General features: G+C 38.5%; 1 protein-coding gene across 1 annotated transcript in view; it reads right to left on the minus strand.

Moving 5' to 3' along the window:
- The window catches only part of LOC140168023 (protein patched homolog 1-like), a 75,794-nt gene extending 61,424 nt beyond the window's left edge, over window positions 1–14,370 (minus strand). Inside the window, 3 exon segments of the mRNA XM_072191361.1 lie at window positions 11,893–12,097; window positions 13,826–13,936; window positions 14,140–14,370. Coding sequence (XP_072047462.1) covers window positions 11,893–12,097; window positions 13,826–13,936; window positions 14,140–14,178 — 355 coding nt within the window. The 5' untranslated portion in view covers window positions 14,179–14,370.
- Between the last annotated feature and the right edge of the window lie 5,224 nt (window positions 14,371–19,594).

Here is a 19,594-nt window from a genome sequence, read left to right on the forward strand (position 1 = left end):
GAATTCGCTATCATTTGATAATGCTCACTTGCTTCATGGGTCTAGGAAATGGCTAACTAATTACCAATTGCTGGGTGGTCAATTAACCCAACAGCTGGTCAACAAGTACCCAGGCACACAATGTGACCACTTTTTGCTTGACCAGGTCAAAACATATTCCTGGTCAGAATAATTATTCAAGAGTAGAGAGCATGTTTAATACCAGAAAATAGTTCACTTTTGCTCAGCCTTCATTCAACATGTTTGAAAATACTATGCACTGCACTTTGAAATTTGTCATTCAAATTGACCCATCCAAACTCTTCAATACTGTATAAAGCTTGAAGTACATGTTATTGTAACAAAACAATCTACCAAAAGTTTCTCAATCTTTACAAACTTTTCAAATTAGAGCCAACACTGGTCCTGAAAATGAAACTAATGCATATAACCCTAAGGTCTGGTAGCCCCTTCAAAAACTGAATAACCCCAGTAAATTAATTAGAATACTGCTGGGCTTTTGAACATGATAAAGAACATGCATGCATCCATAATTAACACCACAGTGTGCATGATCAGTGTGAACACATACCAGGTCAAGAGTGATAACTTCCAAGAGCGTCCCTTAGAAGAAGACCTTGCTCCCCACTGAAGTAGTGTCAGTTTTCTCCCTAGAGCACGACCAGAAGGTCAGAGGTCAATCTGACCAGAATGTATTGCCATTTTGTACTACAGACTACTAACCTTGATTGGGTTATTTATTATTGGATTATGCAATCTAGGGAGTAGGGTCCTGGAATTTTAACAGAAACTACACATGTTTTAATTATAGGTGCAAATTCTGGGACCAACCATAGACCAACATGGTGGACATCCACCACTGATGACTGATGTAGGTTTTCTTCAAGTAGAATCAATTTGCACTATAAGTATTATGCCTAAGTTTTCTTATTCTATCATTATAGTAGACATGTACATAATATATTTAAATAAGGCCTCATACAATCTTTGAACACTTAAAGTGCACACACATGAACACATACATCTCAGAACCTCATTGCCCTTTTACATGTATAGTACACCTGCATCTATTGGTACCAGAAAATGAGACTTTGGAACTTCAGTCATAATTTCTAAGTTCTAAATTTGAGACAGCTTTGGATAAATGGATATACATATTGCAAAACAAGGTGTAGGCCTAATTCAGGCCCTCAAACACATATCTGATATCTCTGTAATTTGTCCTTTGTGGCCCATGACCAAGTACAGTTAACCCCCTGGTACATGTAAATGGGTCCTATTTGCTCACTGAACATCACTGTACAGAAATTACCAATAAAATGTTTTGTTCTATTTTGATAAAAACATTGGCCTATCTGTATGCACATGTTGTACATTGTAGTCCCTCTATACTAAAAGTATAGGCTACTTTCATCATGTTCATATCATGCATGTATCCCACACCCATTTAACATAAACCAAACACTAAGGGCCGGTGCATGAAACAAAAGTGTGTGTGCATACATTGCAACTCTGTTCCACTCCTTGGGGCAAAAGTCTGCTAGTTTAATCATTATAACCCATGGAATTAATCCTGATCCTAGAATATTTAGTGATGAACAACAAAGACAGACCAGCACAAGGACAATTCAAAGTCAAACTATTTTGTTACATGAGGATAGTAAATATACAATATGTGTAGGCCTTGAGATTGATTCAATGTACAAAATGTAATGCACAAAACCGATTTAGATTTTATTGAAAATGCCTGAAGAACAGTGTTCGAAATAAACAGGCCCTTGGGCCAAAAGCTGTGAAAATTTCTGCCGGCCTGGCCCGTCCGACGTCAATAGGGGCACTGTGGCTCCATGTAATGTTGTCACAAAGTGTACCATATACATGTAGTACCGATTAAAATTCAAGTCATCTTCTGTAGTAGGTAAGTAAGGTTAATATCTATCTAGCTTGACATGATGTGTGAAGTCCAGTCCAGTCTACAGTCAGTTCAGTAGTAAAGGCCATAGACCCTAATCTTCCAGGGTCTATCATGATGTGTGAAGTCAAGTCCAGTCTACAGTCAGTTCAGTAGTAAAGGCCATAGACCCTAACCTTCCAGGGTCTATCATGATGTGTGAAGTCAAGTCCAGTCTACAGTCAGTTCAGTAGTAAAGGCCATAGACCCTAACCTTCCAGGGTCTATCATGATGTGTGAAGTCAAGTCCAGTCTACAGTCAGTTCAGTAGTAAAGGCCATAGACCCTAATCTTCCAGGGTCTATCATGATGTGTGAAGTCAAGTCCAGTCTACAGTCAGTTCAGTATTAAAGGCCATAGACCCTAACCTTCCAGGGTCTATCATGATGTGTGAAGTCAAGTCCAGTCTACAGTCAGTTCAGTAGTAAGGCCATAGACCCTAACCTTCCAGGGTCTATCATGATGTGTGAAGTCAAGTCCAGTCTACAGTCAGTTCAGTAGTAAAGGCCATAGACCCTAACCTTCCAGGGTCAATCATGATGTGTGAAGTCAAGTCCAGTCTACAGTCAGTTCAGTAGTAAAGGCCATAGACCCTAACCTTCCAGGGTCTATCATGATGTGTGAAGTCAAGTCCAGTCTACAGTCAGTTCAGTAGTAAGGCCATAGACCCTAATCTTCCAGGGTCTATCATGATGTGTGAAGTCAAGTCCAGTCTACAGTCAGTTCAGTAGTAAAGGCCATAGACCCTAATCTTCCAGGGTCTATCATGATGTGTGAAGTCAAGTCCAGTCTACAGTCAGTTCAGTAGTAAGGCCAAAGGCCCCTGTCTTCCAGGGTCTATCATGATGTGTGAAGTCAAGTCCAGTCTACAGTCAGTTCAGTAGTAAGGCCATAGACCCTAATCTTCCAGGGTCTATCATGATGTGTGAAGTCAAGTCCAGTCTACAGTCAGTTCAGTAGTAAGGCCATAGACCCTAATCTTCCAGGGTCTATCATGATGTGTGAAGTCAAGTCCAGTCTACAGTCAGTTCAGTAGTAAGGCCGTAGACCCTGTCTTCCAGGGTCTATCATGATGTGTGAAGTCAAGTCCAGTCTACAGTCAGTTCAGTAGTAAGGCCATAGACCCTAATCTTCCAGGGTCTATCATGATGTGTGAAGTCAAGTCCAGTCTACAGTCAGTTCAGTAGTAAGGCCATAGACCCTAATCTTCCAGGGTCTATCATGATGTGTGAAGTCAAGTCCAGTCTACAGTCAGTTCAGTAGTAAGGCCGTGACCCTGTCTTCCAGGGTCTATCATGATGTGTGAAGTCAAGTCCAGTCTACAGTCAGTTCAGTAGTAAGGCCATAGACCCTAATCTTCCAGGGCAGTCAGTTCAGTAGTAAGGCCATAGTAGACCCTAATCTTCCAGGGTCTATGGTTAGGCCTACTATGCACAACCCAAGCAGGATTAATATCAGATTGGCATGTTTTTGACAGGCAAACCATACATACACATTGTATAGAAACATACCATCATACCACCCATTCAAGTTTGTAAACAGTGTTTGGCAACTTGACAGTGAAATTGTGTACAATAACATCTAAGTTGACATGCCACTGAATATTGACAGCTAAGTTGTAGATCAACATAAAAACATTGATTTACCTGTCCTATTTAACCTATTTCTTGCAGTAGGGGCACAAAAGTGGGTTGGGGTATGGTGACCCACAGCAAAGTACCTTTTTTTGCTCCAATTTATTGGGATTTTGTCTAAAACTTGTCCTAATTTCTTGTAAATCTGACCTCAAATGAGCAAGATGTTTTATGGAATTATAGAGGTACACATTGTCTTTCATCTCTTGTTTAAAGTCAGGATCAAAATATCATCAACCGCAACAGGAAGGTTGCAACAGGAAGGTTGCTTTGGGCGTTTTATACGAAATAATCCTTGGTTACCATGCTGCTGTTTATAAAATTTTAATCCTTTTTATATCTTGAATAAGCAGTTTAAAACTGTTCGTAAGTTACAAGATTGAATAATTTTAATCAAAATTCTAAATGCCATGACAATATCACTGAAATTCATTGAAAATATGAAGAAAAAAATAAACTTTTCTTGCTCCAAATAATCCATTGTCTAGCACAACATATGGTTAGTAAACAATAACAGGAAACACTTGTCAAGTTTTTTCGTAAGCCAAGGTGGATATTTTCAGGAAGGCATGGTTTCAGTATCTGTCTGGAAGTGGTCTGAGAATGTTGATTTGGTTTGGGTTTTCATTAGAGGTTTGAAAACCACATCTTGAGTGAAATGGTGGTGCTGTACTTTCAATTATCTAACTTTATGTGATGGTGTGATCGACTGTATCAAATGCTTTTGCTAAATCAAAGAATGTCATACAAGAGGACTTTTTCAAGTCAGAAAATGTGGCCATGCAGATGCACATGAAGAGTTCTTTGGATTGTTTTAGCTTCTAAAGTACCATGTGTTGGTGTTGTCGACTGTATCAAATGCTTTCGCTAAATCTGAAAATTAAATGTCATATATTGGGAACTTTTTTAGTCAGAAAATGTGGGGGTGTTCTTTGGATTGTTTTAGCTTCTGAAGTACTGTGTGTAATTATTGTAAGCATGAATTTTCTTGCTTTTTATTCCAGGAAACATAGACCTACATTCTAATGACAGTTCTTTAAGCCTTGCATACATGTATTTGTATAATTACAGAACACCATTTGAATGTGTTACCTGTTGCCCTGTTGGGTACAAAAACTCATACCCTGCAACTTGAGGTCACAGCTTGAGCTATGATATTTAAATGGGGGTTATTGAACTTTGTCATTATAAACATTGAGTGAGAGTGATAGAGCTAGAACACACCGATGCCTTGTTTTCTACATTGTATACATGTGCCGTGGAGTCTCTTCTGTCTGTCTATCAACAGTCCTTCTGCCCTACCCCTATCACATAAACTGTGAATCTTGACACCTCTAGACAACACCCTAAATGATAACTTTGTTTGTCAATTTCATCAGTTATTCTACCTCCCTGACAGTCATCAACCCCCAACAAACTCCATTGCAACTTGTAACAACTCCCAAACTAACAATTCTCTACCCAAACCAAACATGGGACCCTTGTGCAAATAAGGGGTCCATGCATTGTACACACAAGTAATTGCTATTCATGGGTTTACATAGGGCCTACTTGAATGGCCTAGTCAAATTGTCATGAGGGGTTACATGGCATGGGCAAACCTTAGCTATGATGTGTGAATTGGATTGCCAATGTAGCCACGATGTGTGAATTAGATTGCCTAGTATATTGGATTTGTACATACATGGTGTAGAGTGGCAAGGCAAATTTACATAGTAAGCATCAGTAACTTCTTTAGCAATCAATTTACAATTTGATCAGGAGTTTTGAATGTAATTATGATGTTCTGTGGCTAGCTACATGTACTACCAAAATGATGTTAGAGTTTATGATTTGTAGACCTTCCACCACAAATAAATAGACAATGTCACCGATATATCAACCTTCTTATTAGAGTCCCCAAAAGCATGCAACATGGGAGTCTGTTCAAAAGCAAATGTACATTAGGCGAAGTAAAAAATAAAACATGTTTCACATCCGGTTTTCAAAAAAAGGAGGAAGAGGGGCTTTTTATTTTCTATTTTTATCACAAAATTGGTGTAAATACCCATACTTAGAGCTGTTTTAGCGTACAATCCGTACATACAATAATGCCTGGAAAAAGGAGGAGGCCCTTTTTATTTGTTGTTCTGAGAGTTACACCCCTCTAATGATCACAAAACCTTCCTAAAATGTTTCTTGTATCTTAACAAGGATATATAGAAAGCATCCCAACTTCCTAGACATATTTTTTTAAAAGAAAAAAATGAAAAAAAAAAAATAAAAATTTATTTGAGAAAACCTCAAAAAGGAAGCGGGAGGGGACGTGAAACATGTTTATTTTTTTATTTGGCCTTACATGTATGTAAGATGTAGGGGCCCGTCGATCTACATTGTATACTTTAACCCGTACAGAACCTATGTTGTTGTTTTTCGCTATCTGAAGGGAAAGAAGAAAAAAAAAGGAGAGTGATGAACGACGGAGAAGTCACTTGGTACCCCTGGGACTTAGTTTGAACTTCGGACCACTTACATGTCTAGCAGAAGATCACTGACCAGTAGCCATGGCGGTTTGCTGGCCTGGCCAGCTATTCTGTGGGTTATAATGGGATGCATCCATGTGCAGTTATTGTGCACTGGTTTTCTTCCAAACTTGTTTCATCAAGGAGTAATAGTATACAAGCACAGATGTGATACAAGCCAATGTTACTACTGTATACATGCACTTATGCAGTAATCATATTTAAAAGTACATATAAATATTTCATTTAGCAATATGTTTTAAGTTTCAAATTATGCTTTAATTTTAAGCACAAATTAAAATATATCATACAAGCTCCATTTTGCTTTAATTTTAGGCACTAATAAAAAAAATGAGGGCCTACAGATTCAAAATATCTTCCATGATATTAACATTTACTTTTGAGTGGGAGAACAAGTGTTGATTTGAACAAACAGAGCAGCAAGACATCTGCGATTCACTTTCAGCAAACTTGAATGAAACAGTGAGGACATGAAGACGATACTGGACGGAGGGCTGGGTTTCTCAGCTATCAGGAAATTAGACATTTGTTAGATAAACATTCCCAATGGTGTGCCCAATGATGTGCCTATGTTTGATCTCATAATGTTTTGTTGTTATAACATTACAAATGTCTGGAACAACAGGATAAACGGGTGTGTGAAAATATCATGTAAAGTGAACTTTCAGTGCTCTTACAACTTTACAATTAAGTAGTTCAGTCTTAGAAGTGTTGTATATGTTGTAGACCATGCATGATACATTGATTTGATCAAGAGAACATTACTTCGACTGAGAATGGTTTCGGAACACACTGGGAACAAGGCAAATTGATTTTCAGCAAGCTTGTTATTTCAACAAATTTCATGTAAAAGTTGAAAAGGTAAAATGGCAATGGTTTACTATATTGATAACAGGAGATTAGAGAAGCACAGTCTACATGATTTTCCCCTCATATCTTATTCATGAATCAGTGGTGTATCCAGGGGGTAGGGGGAAATCCCCCCCCCCCAATTTTTTTGGAGATAAAATATGGAGGCAAAGAGTACATGTAAAAATGAGTCGAAATTAATATATCCAGTGGTGTATCCAGGGGCAGGGGGAATTACCCCCCCCCACACACCCCCCCCACACACACACACACTCAGTAAATGGCTTGATACATACATGTATAGCACAACAGATGCGGCGAAGATCTAAAATAGTTTTGTTTCCTATCAAATCTGGTTCTGAATGATGCTTCCTTATCATCAAACCTTGCATCAGACAGGACAGGTACTTTAGTATGTCAGTTTGTCTGACATGGTGGCCTTCAATTCCTGACATTTTCAAGAGGCCAACAGATTTATGTTATTGTGATATAAACAAGCATCTTCATTAATGAAAAGTAGCCCAAATCTTTGTTGCATTTAGGCCCATTGTTCTTCCGTTTTTGATGAGACAGGAAGGCGTACATGATGCCCAGTTAAAAACTTAACTTCATCAATATTACCAGAGAGAGAGACCTTTCAAAGATTTAATCTTACTTTTTTTTTAATAACCGAAGGCACAGCAAACACTCTTCAAAAATGATCACATATCTCTTTGAAGTCGGAATTTATGACCAAATTGAAAACCAAACATAGGCCTAAATAATAGAAGTTGCAATGTGATTTTGGAGAATAAGGGCAAATTTTCATTTGATTGATTTGCAGACTGGTAGTATTGGAAACTTCCAATGTGTGTGAGAGCAATATTTAATAGTGTGCAATGTACAATGATGTAAAGAACTTTAATATGATGCAGCGTACAAAAAATGTACAACGAATGCCTGCATGAATGCCTACTTGTTATGGTGTAGGCCTATACATACAAAATGTATCTTGTTTATTCAAATGTATTATGTTGGAACCAACATAAGTGAAAGTGACTATTTGGGTGGTACTCAGCACTTCCTAAAAGTAAACTGAGGTATCATTATATTACACAGGGCATTGAACCCACTTGAGATGCTTTGCTGACGATGACTTAAGTGCAAACAAAATAATGTACATCCGCAATGCTCAGCACTCAGCAGCCCCATGTAAAAATTAAAAATCAAAATTTCTGCCTACATTATCTTTTATTCATCCAAAGTTTTTTCTACAAAGAGATGTGCTACTATGATGCATGCCACACCAGCAAACTTCAAGTTGAGGGATTTTAACGTAAGGCCCTTCACAATTGAGTCGTAGTTTCCTGTTTCATGGTTGAAAACAAGGGATGAGGCGACTTTTAATTATTAATTATTAATTATCTTTTATTTTCTTTATTTTAAAACAAGTGGTCACAACCTACATCAATCCGTTTTGACAAGGAACACGCATTTAATTATTTCACAACTATGTTTGATTCTATACATAAGTAATGGTACAGTTACATGTATGTTCTTTGTTTATTCATCATTGATCAAAGTCAAAAGTAGCAAATGGAAATGATTAAAAGTTATTTTAAAAGAGAAAAACCAAAATGAAAATAAAATAATTAAATATTTTACTAAATTATGTAACAGAAAATGTAGGCATGTTGCCCATGAGGGGGGGGGTCGAAGATACATGTATACATGTAAGTGAGGGCCCACTCAGGGGTTTGTTTACTGTGTTAGCAAACTCGAAAATAGCGCAACTAGCGGGAGTGTATGCAAAAGGAAACGCATGTACAGTACCAATTGGGTGGGAATGATGAACAATTAAGGCCTACAGTACATAAGAAACACAGGTTTTGTGTGTGACATACTTGTATAACTGTTTGGCAAAGAGCAAATACTGGCAACTTTTGAATAGCATCAAATTTACTCTCCAGTATTTGCCAAGAAAATGCTGTTTTGGTTTACAATGGGGACACAGAATAGGTGCAAAATAATTGGAGGTTTCACACCTATCTAAATAGTACACATTGATATCTCCTTGCCTTGCTTGGACATCTGTATAAACAATGGGAGGGGAACCTGTCATGGAATACTGTTGTTTGAGTGGAGTGCAACAGGTTCATTTTGGTGTGGCTCAAATCAGATCAATCCATTTCAAATCACAGTGAATTCATTTTGTGTTCTTTTTTGGTGCATGGTAAAATTTTTAATTCCATTCGTATGTACAAAAATGTAGCGCTTATTATTTCCAAAAGTACAAAATTTAAATTATTTTGGTGTGGCTCAAATCAGATCAATCCATTTCAAATCAATTGAAATCACAGTGAATTCATTTTGTGTTCTTTTTTGGTGCATGATAAATTTTTGAATTCCATTCGTATGTACTAAAATGTAGCGCTTATGATTTGTTTGTTTGTTTGTTTTATTTCTTCTTTTGCCTGGGTTACTCATTCAGTGGATGTTTTAAGGTATCCTCTGTTCTTCCATGAGGCCCAGGTACATTCCAAAAGTACAAAATTAAAATTATTCAGAACCTTTGAAACTTTTCAACATTATGCATTTTCACAAGAATCTCAACAAACTTTATTCAACACCACAAAAACTATACTTTCAAACTTGTTGAATGTGAACCTGTATCATATCCACACGTTCAAACAATTTATGCATTAGGAAGCCATGAAGGCATGGGGACTATATTATTACCAACTTCTGATTGAGATTCACAGCAGAGGTTCTACTGTGAAGGAATTTTGAGCCAAATTCCTTGGAAATGACCTTTTGCTGAGTGGGTGTTACCGCATTCTGCAAGAAACGGTGCTGGGTTTGCAAATGGATGCCGACCATGCTTGATGAAAATGGGCAATTGGAAGTCATATAACCTTTTCCTTAACTAAACAAAAAGTTTTAATGAAACAATACAAAACTTGTTTGTGCTTCATGAAGTTTTCTTTCAGTATAAGGCCCTACGCACCTATAGCTACCATAACTTAAGAATTCAAGACAAAACAAACATTTAACACATAAATTAATCGAAGAGCATTTTTGAATGTAAATAATTACATATATACGGTACATCCAGATTCCAGCACATATTAACTCAAAGCATGCCGATGAGCAATGATGTAGCATACAAGTTGGCCTAACAAGTATAAATAACAACAATTCATTATTTTTTATTTCAGTAGCGTAGCCAGCGGGTGCAGGGGGCAGACTTACCTCCAAACCCCCGGACACATAAAGTGGGGACGGAAAAGCAGAAAAATTGGGGACGAGAAGATGGGGAGAAATTGAGAGAAAGGGGAAGGAGAGAAAGAGAATAGAAAGGGGGAGGAGAGGGAGAAAGAGAAAGGAAAGGTAGAAGGAGAGGGGAAAGAGAAGGGAAAGAAGAGGAAGGGAAGGGGAAAAGAAAAGGGTAAGGGATGAGAAATTGGGACGATACTGACGTACGTTTGCCCCCTCCCCCCTGACAATGTTTTTACTTTCTATTTTTACTACTTATTTGGAAATCCATAACACTATGATGACTAAAACACACTTTCCCTTTCCAAACTTTCCACTTCAAGAAATAAATACCTCTTTGATCACTGAAAATTAACAATAATGGCACAGTGGGACTTCTAAATATTAGTAGGCCTACATGAATTTTCTTTGGATCATGTTGGTAGCTGTTGGTGTAATCACTTCATGATCAAAATAAAAACCTCATAAAGTATCAAAATCAACCGACTCAACAGTCATCCCAACCAACCTGGGAAGAAACTCAACATATTTAGCAAAGTTCACAGTCATATCATTCCCCTAATGAGACCAATATGGGGGTTTCCTCACTCCACCGCAACCATCACCCCGCGCGACCATGAAATATTTTCAGCTACACCGAACATCGTGGCATCTTCAACTTTCAAAGATTTCATACCACCAAGGCGAGTACTCCACTCACTCAACTTGAAAATATTCCAAGTTCCTTTGCCAGGCCATCTCGCATGCTAGCAGGCCTCGAGGACCACACACACGGCGACTCCAACTCGGCATTAGCATTTTCAGGGTCAGGCTAGGCATGCACCAACGCAGGCTACAGCTATCACGATATACAATAAACATGGCGGCCTACTAGCGATGGAAATATTATGAATGGTAGTTTACAAGGCCATCTGTACAAACTAAGTTAAAATGCAGCGTTTTTATGTACAACAGCTTCATACATTCGTTATAAATGTGTAGGGCTGTTTTGCAAGAATGAAGAAAAAGTAGCGGGAAGAAGAGCCGCGTGAGAAAGTTTGATTAAAGTTTATGTGCATGTACAAGAAGATACCAGTGCATAAATGCAAACAAATGCACGGCTGTTTGGGAATCATGCATGTGGAGCTTCCATCAGACTGCATGACTGGGAGTACAAGGTGAAATGAACACCAGAACTGACCAAGAAGTCCTGCTGGTTCATGTCAAACCCGACGGTAACAATTTCCCCCCACCATCAGACAATAAAAATGACCCTACATGCATGCATTTTCATCGACCATGAAATTACAGACCCTTCTCTCATGCACATAGCGCGACTGGTGGTGGATTACTGCAGATTCCAAATATTTTACACCACCAAGTTGCCCCCAAATAGCTGAAGACCTAATATCAGAAGTTCGAACCTACTTTATTCATAGAACATGGGTAAAGTGTAGTCGTACAATGTAGCACATTGCATTTTTCGGCATGGTCAGTGTCATGTCGACGTCGGGAGAACTGGTCAAAAGATTGAACCATCGAGATGGTTGAACAAACTGGTATATAGACTCCATTTATTTCCTTATCTGGTTAAAGCCTCTATCACTTCAAAAACATGTAACCTGCAATAAAAATCATCAACTAATTAACGAAATGGGTTGCAAACTTGGACTGCAACGCAATTGTTTTTTGATAAACTTACCTTCTACCCACAGCTTTTCCACGTCCGTCTCAATTTTGGCAACTTTCAATCCAACTGATAATATCGCCATGATGAGCATACCAAGAAATAAGAATTTTCCGCTATGTCCCTGGATATAGCATCCCAAACTAAACAACACAGCCTGGATTTTCCCTCGTACACGAAGAGCAGTTTTGCTCCCTTGTGCTCCAGGTTCTGCTCTTCCCTGTGGAGTGGAGATGGAGAAAGATCTTGATGATGGTGTGATAGATGAAGACACACCTAAGTTGCATTCTTGGTGTCCTTTGGTTTCTCTTGTACCTGAAATTATGACATCTTAAATTTCTAGCTTCCAAAACAATGAAAACTTACTACCTATACAAATAATTCTTCCTGATTGATGCCCAGGTCTAAATCACAATTCCCACTGTTTCATACCAATATTACCATTCTCTGAACTCAAAGAGACCTGTTTGTTTCTTCACCATTTTGACTGATATCTGATGGCAACAAGAAGGCCTACCCACATCCCATTGAATGTTTAACACAAAAGTATGATAATACAGCACGTTTATACGTGTTGACCCTTTAATGCTTAACTTGACATCATGAACTCCAAGTTATCTTGATTCATAAAACAGCAATTCGTCATTTTGAAAACAAGATTCCTACATGCAACAACTACAGTATAATGTACGCTACTCTTAAACTATCCCACTCATGACACCATGAGATATCGAGATGGAATGACAAACGGAGTCATCTATTTTCAAACTTAATGTCATATCATAACTGTAGTATATGTGTATTCATTCTAAAAATAGTGATACATTTAATATCTCTAATTGTATCGGCATGTTACATAACTCAGAAACACCATTCCTTTAAAACTGTTTTTTCTCTCCACTTCTCTAGTGACACATTTCACAACCCCCACCAGTGATGCCCCAAGGAATGAGAAACACATTTTCACTCAGTTCAAAAGGCACCACACTTTCAGGAAAGGAGAGCTACATGGCGATTGAAAGCCAACAACATGATTTTGGCACTTGTTCACTTTGCTGAAGCAACAGGTCTCAAATGGTATGCCACATTTATATCTTAACTAACGAATTGTATAGGGTCTAAATAATTTATATCCCAATATCCCTGGCTTTTAAAACTGATCAATCCAAGACACCATTGGTGCCAATAAAGCTTAGTTATCCGAAGTCAACCAAAAGACCAAGAGCTTTCAGACAGTCTGAAGGTCGTCTTCATTTTTTCAAACTGCAGGTCTATATACTTCTGACATGACTTTCAGTTGTAGTTGGTGTGATGTTTCCTATAATTCTATCTTTAAATACCATCCTGTCGACTTCATAACCAGAGGTGGATATAGCCCGAGATATAGGCCCATACTAAGGTAATTGACAACTCTTATCATCACTGATCAGAGTCATCTCAATAATATCATTTCAAATCGGTTCTTTTCCATTTCCTTGTATACTCAATGCCACAAACCACTTTTCTGTTCTGAACCTACTTCTTACCCCTCCCTGAAAACAAAAACTGCACGTAGGCAGGAAGAATTTTTACACCTCTATAACAAATTTTACGAAGGTACAAGAGAAACCAAAGAACTCGGCGATGCAACAAGAATTTTGTTTTCATTATTGCTGAACTCTTTATAATATATCCACAATAGAATCTCAAGACGGAGTGATCGTAAAAATAAGGTAATTCCATGGTTTAAATCCGGTATTTAGAATATTAATAATAATCCGCCTTTGGTGAGGCAAACTCAGATGAGAGGGTATCCCCGATTTACAAAAGACACGTATTGATGAATGGTGGGTCCATGGCCCCCACACACGTAGAACATCTCCAATAATATAAAATCCACTATAGCAAGGATCCGGTATACAGGTACACATGATAAACTTTTTGAATGAAAAATTATCCTCATTCATACCCGTTCGATTTCACGATATGCGAATCCAGCATTGCACCAACTAGGACGAGTTAATAGTTCATCGTATATAAAATCCTGGTCCGGAGGTCGAATAGGCGACATTCGCCCGTCCTGTGAATTAAAACAAAAAAAGGAGAAACATTAGTTCAGAAAACTATTTGACATGACTAGTTCCCGATGTAGTAGTAGATAGGCCACACGTGTAGCTCCATTCAACGGGGCATACCAAAACAATACGATGGCTCATACAAGGCACGATTCGCCGTATATACAACATGACATAGTCACATAGTTACACAAGTTTAGACCCCTACCTCAGAATCTGGGGTGGCAGAACCTGCCCAACGCTCCATGCTTTGGGAATCATAAGTAATGGATAATCCTCCGTATTTTCCAAAAAGTTAGAACAACTTCTAGTTTGTCATAAGTATCCATAATATAGAGCGTCCGTGTTGTAAGTGGAGTCATTCTCTGCCATTGAAATCACATGCCTAACTGACGTACTGTATTGATTTACAAAAGCATGCACTACCACAAAGATGAACACTTTCTGGCTCCTCTCTCTGGAGGGCTTGAAACCCCGCCCTCTTTCTTTTCGTCATCTGTGCAGCCGGCTGTAGGTCAATAAAACAAGGCTTATGATTGGTGGACCTGAGGCCTTTGACTGGTTCCCCGTTACAAAACCTGTCAGTAGTTTCTTGGCAACGCGCGATGTTGGAAAGAGCGGAGACCACACAAGAAGAGATTGCTTGCATTGGTGTAGTGGAAATATTAAAAGGAGTCAAGGCAAGGACTGGAGCTCCGGCTTTTGGTATAAAATGAATAAATATTTTGGCCCTGATTTTGGGAAAATCGCAAGTTTTTCAAGGCTGCAAGGAGCTAGCAAAACTGATGGTTTCAAATTTGCTCTCTTTAATATTTTCCGCTCAGATATATAGTAATTATAATGATAACAATTTATGTAGGCCTACTCATTATAAATAATATTAAATAAATACATAAATAATCCACTAATAATAATAAATTATTATTATTATTATTATTATTATTATTAGTGTTATTATTATTATTAGTAGTAGTAGTAGTGTTATTATTATTATTATTATAATTATTATTATTATTAATTAATTAATATATTAAATAATAAATAAATAATAATAACACTAATAATAGTAGTATAATATTATTATTTATAATAATACAATAATAGTTATTATAACTTTAATATTAATATATATAATATTTAGGCCTATACATAAAAACTGACAACCCTCGGCTTTGACCCTTTTTGCCTCCAGAACTGTTGCGAATTACAGATAAGTCAAACAATACTTTTTCTGAACTTGCTGAATTCTTGAGAAATACTTTGGTATGGTTTTTTGAACAAGATTTGAGCAGTGACGTTTGAAGTTTGACCCCTGTGCCCAGAGCCGTATAGCCAGGGGGTGTGGTGTGTGACGCATTTGCAAAAGTATACAAAAAGGCCCAAAATTAAAGAATTTTCGAGCATAGCGAGCCAAAAAATCAGATTTTTATGCTTTTTAGGTCAAAAAGGGTCCAAATTTGGGGAAGAAAGTCCACTTTTCACAAAATTGCCCCTCCCTTGGAAAAAAGTCCACCGTAAATCAGCACCCCCCCAAAATAATCCTGGCTTTTGAAGTCGACTATATCCGATGACCCCCTTTTTTTTTCTAGAATAGCATCATCAAAATGCCACAAAATAATGCCGTTATTTCAACAAAATTTGTAATGGAAATTTGGAATAACAAGAATTTTGCTCCATTTTTTCCAAATTTTCTACCCGATGACCCCTTTTTTGAAATCTTATACCCTTGCTTACTTGCTTAAGATGAGTGGTGTCCTCGAACTCGAACTATACCCAATGACCCTTTTTTTTAATCTTATACCCAATGACCCCCTTTTACATTTTGCTTGTACCCAATGACCCCCTTTTTTAAAATAACGTTTTGTACGTGCACTTCTGAAGTTGAGTGCCCACCCCGGATTAAACATGTCTAAGGAACCTAAAATTAAAAGGTTGGTTTGGAGTGGTGCTATCTCCCAGTATACGTCAGTGGCGTAGCCATCACTTTTTCAGATGGGGGAGACAACTTTTAAGGGGGGGGGGGGCAAACTTAGTCGAAAATGGTCAAAATGGGATAAAAATAAGCTAAAATAGACAATGGCTAAAACATAATCAGGGCGACCAGCATCCCACAGCTGAAGCTGAAGGCACAAACTGGTGTGCACTTTGTAGAGGACTTTGCTGCAGCCAAACTGTCTCAATGAAGCGCTTCCGCTTTGCTTTGCCTATGTTTCGAAGGGCTGGATAGCGTCTAGTAATCCTAGAGTGGTGGCGCTGGCACTCCGACAGTGATGCGTATTCCACCATCACATTGCGAACTTGAGCCTTGTAAAAAACGGGTGTTCTGCCTCCATCAAGTTTATTTGGAACTTTCCTCAGAGGGTCACTAGCTTCTGTCCTGTTCTGGATGGATGAGACGTTAGGCTTTGTCTAGGATCTATGGTCCAGGTCAGCTTGCTGTCGACTCCGACTCCCAGGATCTCCAGCTCCTTCTCAGCCGGGCACCACTACAGAAGATCTAGCTTGGTTGGATTCCTCTCTCTTGATGATTGTCATTGCCCGCTGCCTTACTTTTCGATTGCTCGAAGGTCACCGTCCATCCGTCTACCCAGATCCTCATTTTCTCCAGGCAGTCTGTTCAGCCTAGCACGGCCGTCTGGGTCATCTCTAGATGCCGGAATCTCACAGAATAATCTGCGTAGAAATAGAGTTGGTTCTCATCACCCAGGTCATCAATCAAGACAGAGAACAAAAGTGGGCCCAATATTGACCCCTGGGGAACTGATGCGTTGATCATGATCATCGAACAACAATCGTTAACACTGAACAACAACAACAACAACTTAACAACAGCAACCACATAACAACTCATCATTATCCATTGATCATATACATATACCAGCATCATCACCATCAATATCCGTTACTATCAATCACCATCTAATTTATGCGGATGATGACGCGGCGTAAACATGGCAAAGATCAGGTAAAGATGCGAGTCATATGCCGGGTCTGGCTGCCGTAGATGAAGAGATGAGGACTCGGAGGAGCATCCGTTACTATCTGGCCATCACCCTAAAAGGTGGCGTACATCTCACTTTACGATGGATGATGACGATGAATGCATTATTCATTCCATCTTGACGGCTTATTATATTCAGCGAAACGAAACGAAACGAAACGAAACGAAACGAAACAGAAACGAAACGAAACGAAATGAAGTTCTCACGGCTGATTACACTTTTGCCAAAAGTGATAATCAACGAAACGGGCCACTGCACCTGCTAGGAATGAATGACAACTTTGAAATGGATATCAAAACATCCGCTGTGACTATTTGCATAATTTGCAATCAAAATCAATTCATAATTCATTCAGAAATAGCCGTGAGAAATGTTTTGAATCAACAATGTTGTCATTCACCTAGTGAGGAACAACTGGTATCACAAGATGAGCTGTGATAATCTGCATAATGTACAATAGCCGTGAGAACATCCTTTCGTTTTGTTTCGTTTCGTTTCGTTTCGTTTCGTTTCGTTTCGTGTCGCTGAATATAATAAGCCATCTTGACACGGTCAACGCATGTGGGTCCTGCTGCTGCTGTGTGCATCCTGCATTCTCGAGTTGCGGCCGCACAAGAAAATCTACCAGATCGACTTGGGTGGGCTGTGGGTACGATCGAAGCAATGATGGTGTGGGGGACCGCACCATACTGCAGTTACTGTCCGTTTTCCTATACACAATACACAGTGCTCTCACCATTGACGCGTGACCCCTACAAATGATGTACGTTGTAAGAATGGGCACTTGCCTGGTTAACATCACTGTGTGAAAAATAACCAGTCAATATCTAAGGTATTCTCCAAACTTCTAGCAAATATATTTTTCTAACATGACCTAAAATTACAGCTAGGTTAGATGTTCAGAAATAGTCGCACTTTTGTCAAATATGAGTGAGGGCAAGGCATAGCTATCCAACACCCCGTGTTAATTGAATGAAAATGGGACCGAAAATATTGGAATGTGACCGCTCACTTATGAAGGATGACAAAAAAAACGGTACAAGCTACATTTTAGGTATTCTCTGGCAATCATCATGATGAGTTTCTTTATATAGTATGCCGAAATTGGGTACTGTAGGTGATTGACAAAGGGTCGCACTTTTCTGATAAATAAGTGACAGTGAACATGAAATATCAGCGCCCATAAACCCAAGTTAGTAGCTAGTTAGTGGAGGCCGTCACGGGACTGATTATTGATTATTGAAGTGCCTTATTAATAGATACGCACGATTTAGGGCAAGAAAAACAAACCGGGACACTTTTGGAGACATCATCATCATCATCATCATCATCATCATCATCATCATCATCATCATCATCATCATTGACATCATCATCATCATCACTTTCTACATTTTTTCTAAACAACATAGGGCCTACCGTTTTAATAAGATTTTTTCTTGAAATGCATGTAACTATAATTATTGTTTAGAGCGTGATGAAATAAAACATCACGATTTTCATCACAAAACAAATATAATGCATAAGAAATCGTTTGTTTTAGAGCGTGATGATGAAATAAAACATCACGATTTTCATCCCGAAACAAAGTAATACATAAGAAATCAATTTTTCGAAATAAAACATCAACATTGTCATCACGAAACAAAGTAATACATGAGAAATCGTTTGTTTTAAAGCGTGATGAAATAAAACATCACGATTTTCATCACAAAACAAAGTAATAGGCCTACAAAAGAAATATATTTTTCAAGAGTGATTGAATAAAACATCACGATTTTCATCACGGAACAAAGTAATACATAAGACATCGTTTGTTTGATTGCAATCAACCGCGACAGTTCGTCTCACACACATAACAATGCCCTGCGATCAAATAGGTTGATGACAACATTTGATTGAATGGACTGCACTGCGCCATGATTACGTGCACCGGTTCAAATCCTTTGTTTGGAGCCAATCAATAATTTCACGTACAGCCTCTATGCAAATTAGAGTTTACACACGCTGCAGCTGGGGTAATCGACCGAAGCTTGTTGCCGTTAGTGATCGAATGCATGAGCTTATTTGCTTTACTGAATCGATTTACTGGATTAATTTCCTGTTAAATGGGTTTAATGCCACAAAGGTCGAATCGCCTTTGCCATGGACCATGACTGCATCATGCCGCGCACACTTTTTATATGGGAATTCCGGGGAACACCCCATTAGCTCCCATTATCGATTTTTGGGTAGGATACTATAATCTGATAATGTTTATTTGCTTTCGGATTCATCATTCCAACTTTTCGCGGCATGGGGGTGCAAACTCGGCAAAGTGAATTTCAGGGAGGGTCAAATACTAGCATGAAATTGCCGCGAAAATGGTAAATTTTCACTTTTTGTTTGGTTGGGGCAGAGAAGATGTAATAAAGAGGAGGGTCAACGGAATTATATCCTTGAGATAATCCCGTAGGTAATCCTGTCGTATCTATTCATAGTCCTTTATTCTCAAGTAGTTAGACATCCACTTGAAATATCCTATGATGTTATGTGTGTGACCGCCCATGGTTGACCAATTTTCACTTCAGAATTGAAAATATTTCCCATGTTTCTATAAAGAATTTGTTAAAAAGTATGAAACGTGTGTGTTAAGGACCTGCTGCTTGGATGGGATACCAC

The sequence above is a fragment of the Amphiura filiformis genome, chromosome 1, assembly GCF_039555335.1.
Source record: "Amphiura filiformis chromosome 1, Afil_fr2py, whole genome shotgun sequence".
NCBI classification, from domain to species: Eukaryota; Metazoa; Echinodermata; class Ophiuroidea; order Amphilepidida; family Amphiuridae; genus Amphiura; species Amphiura filiformis.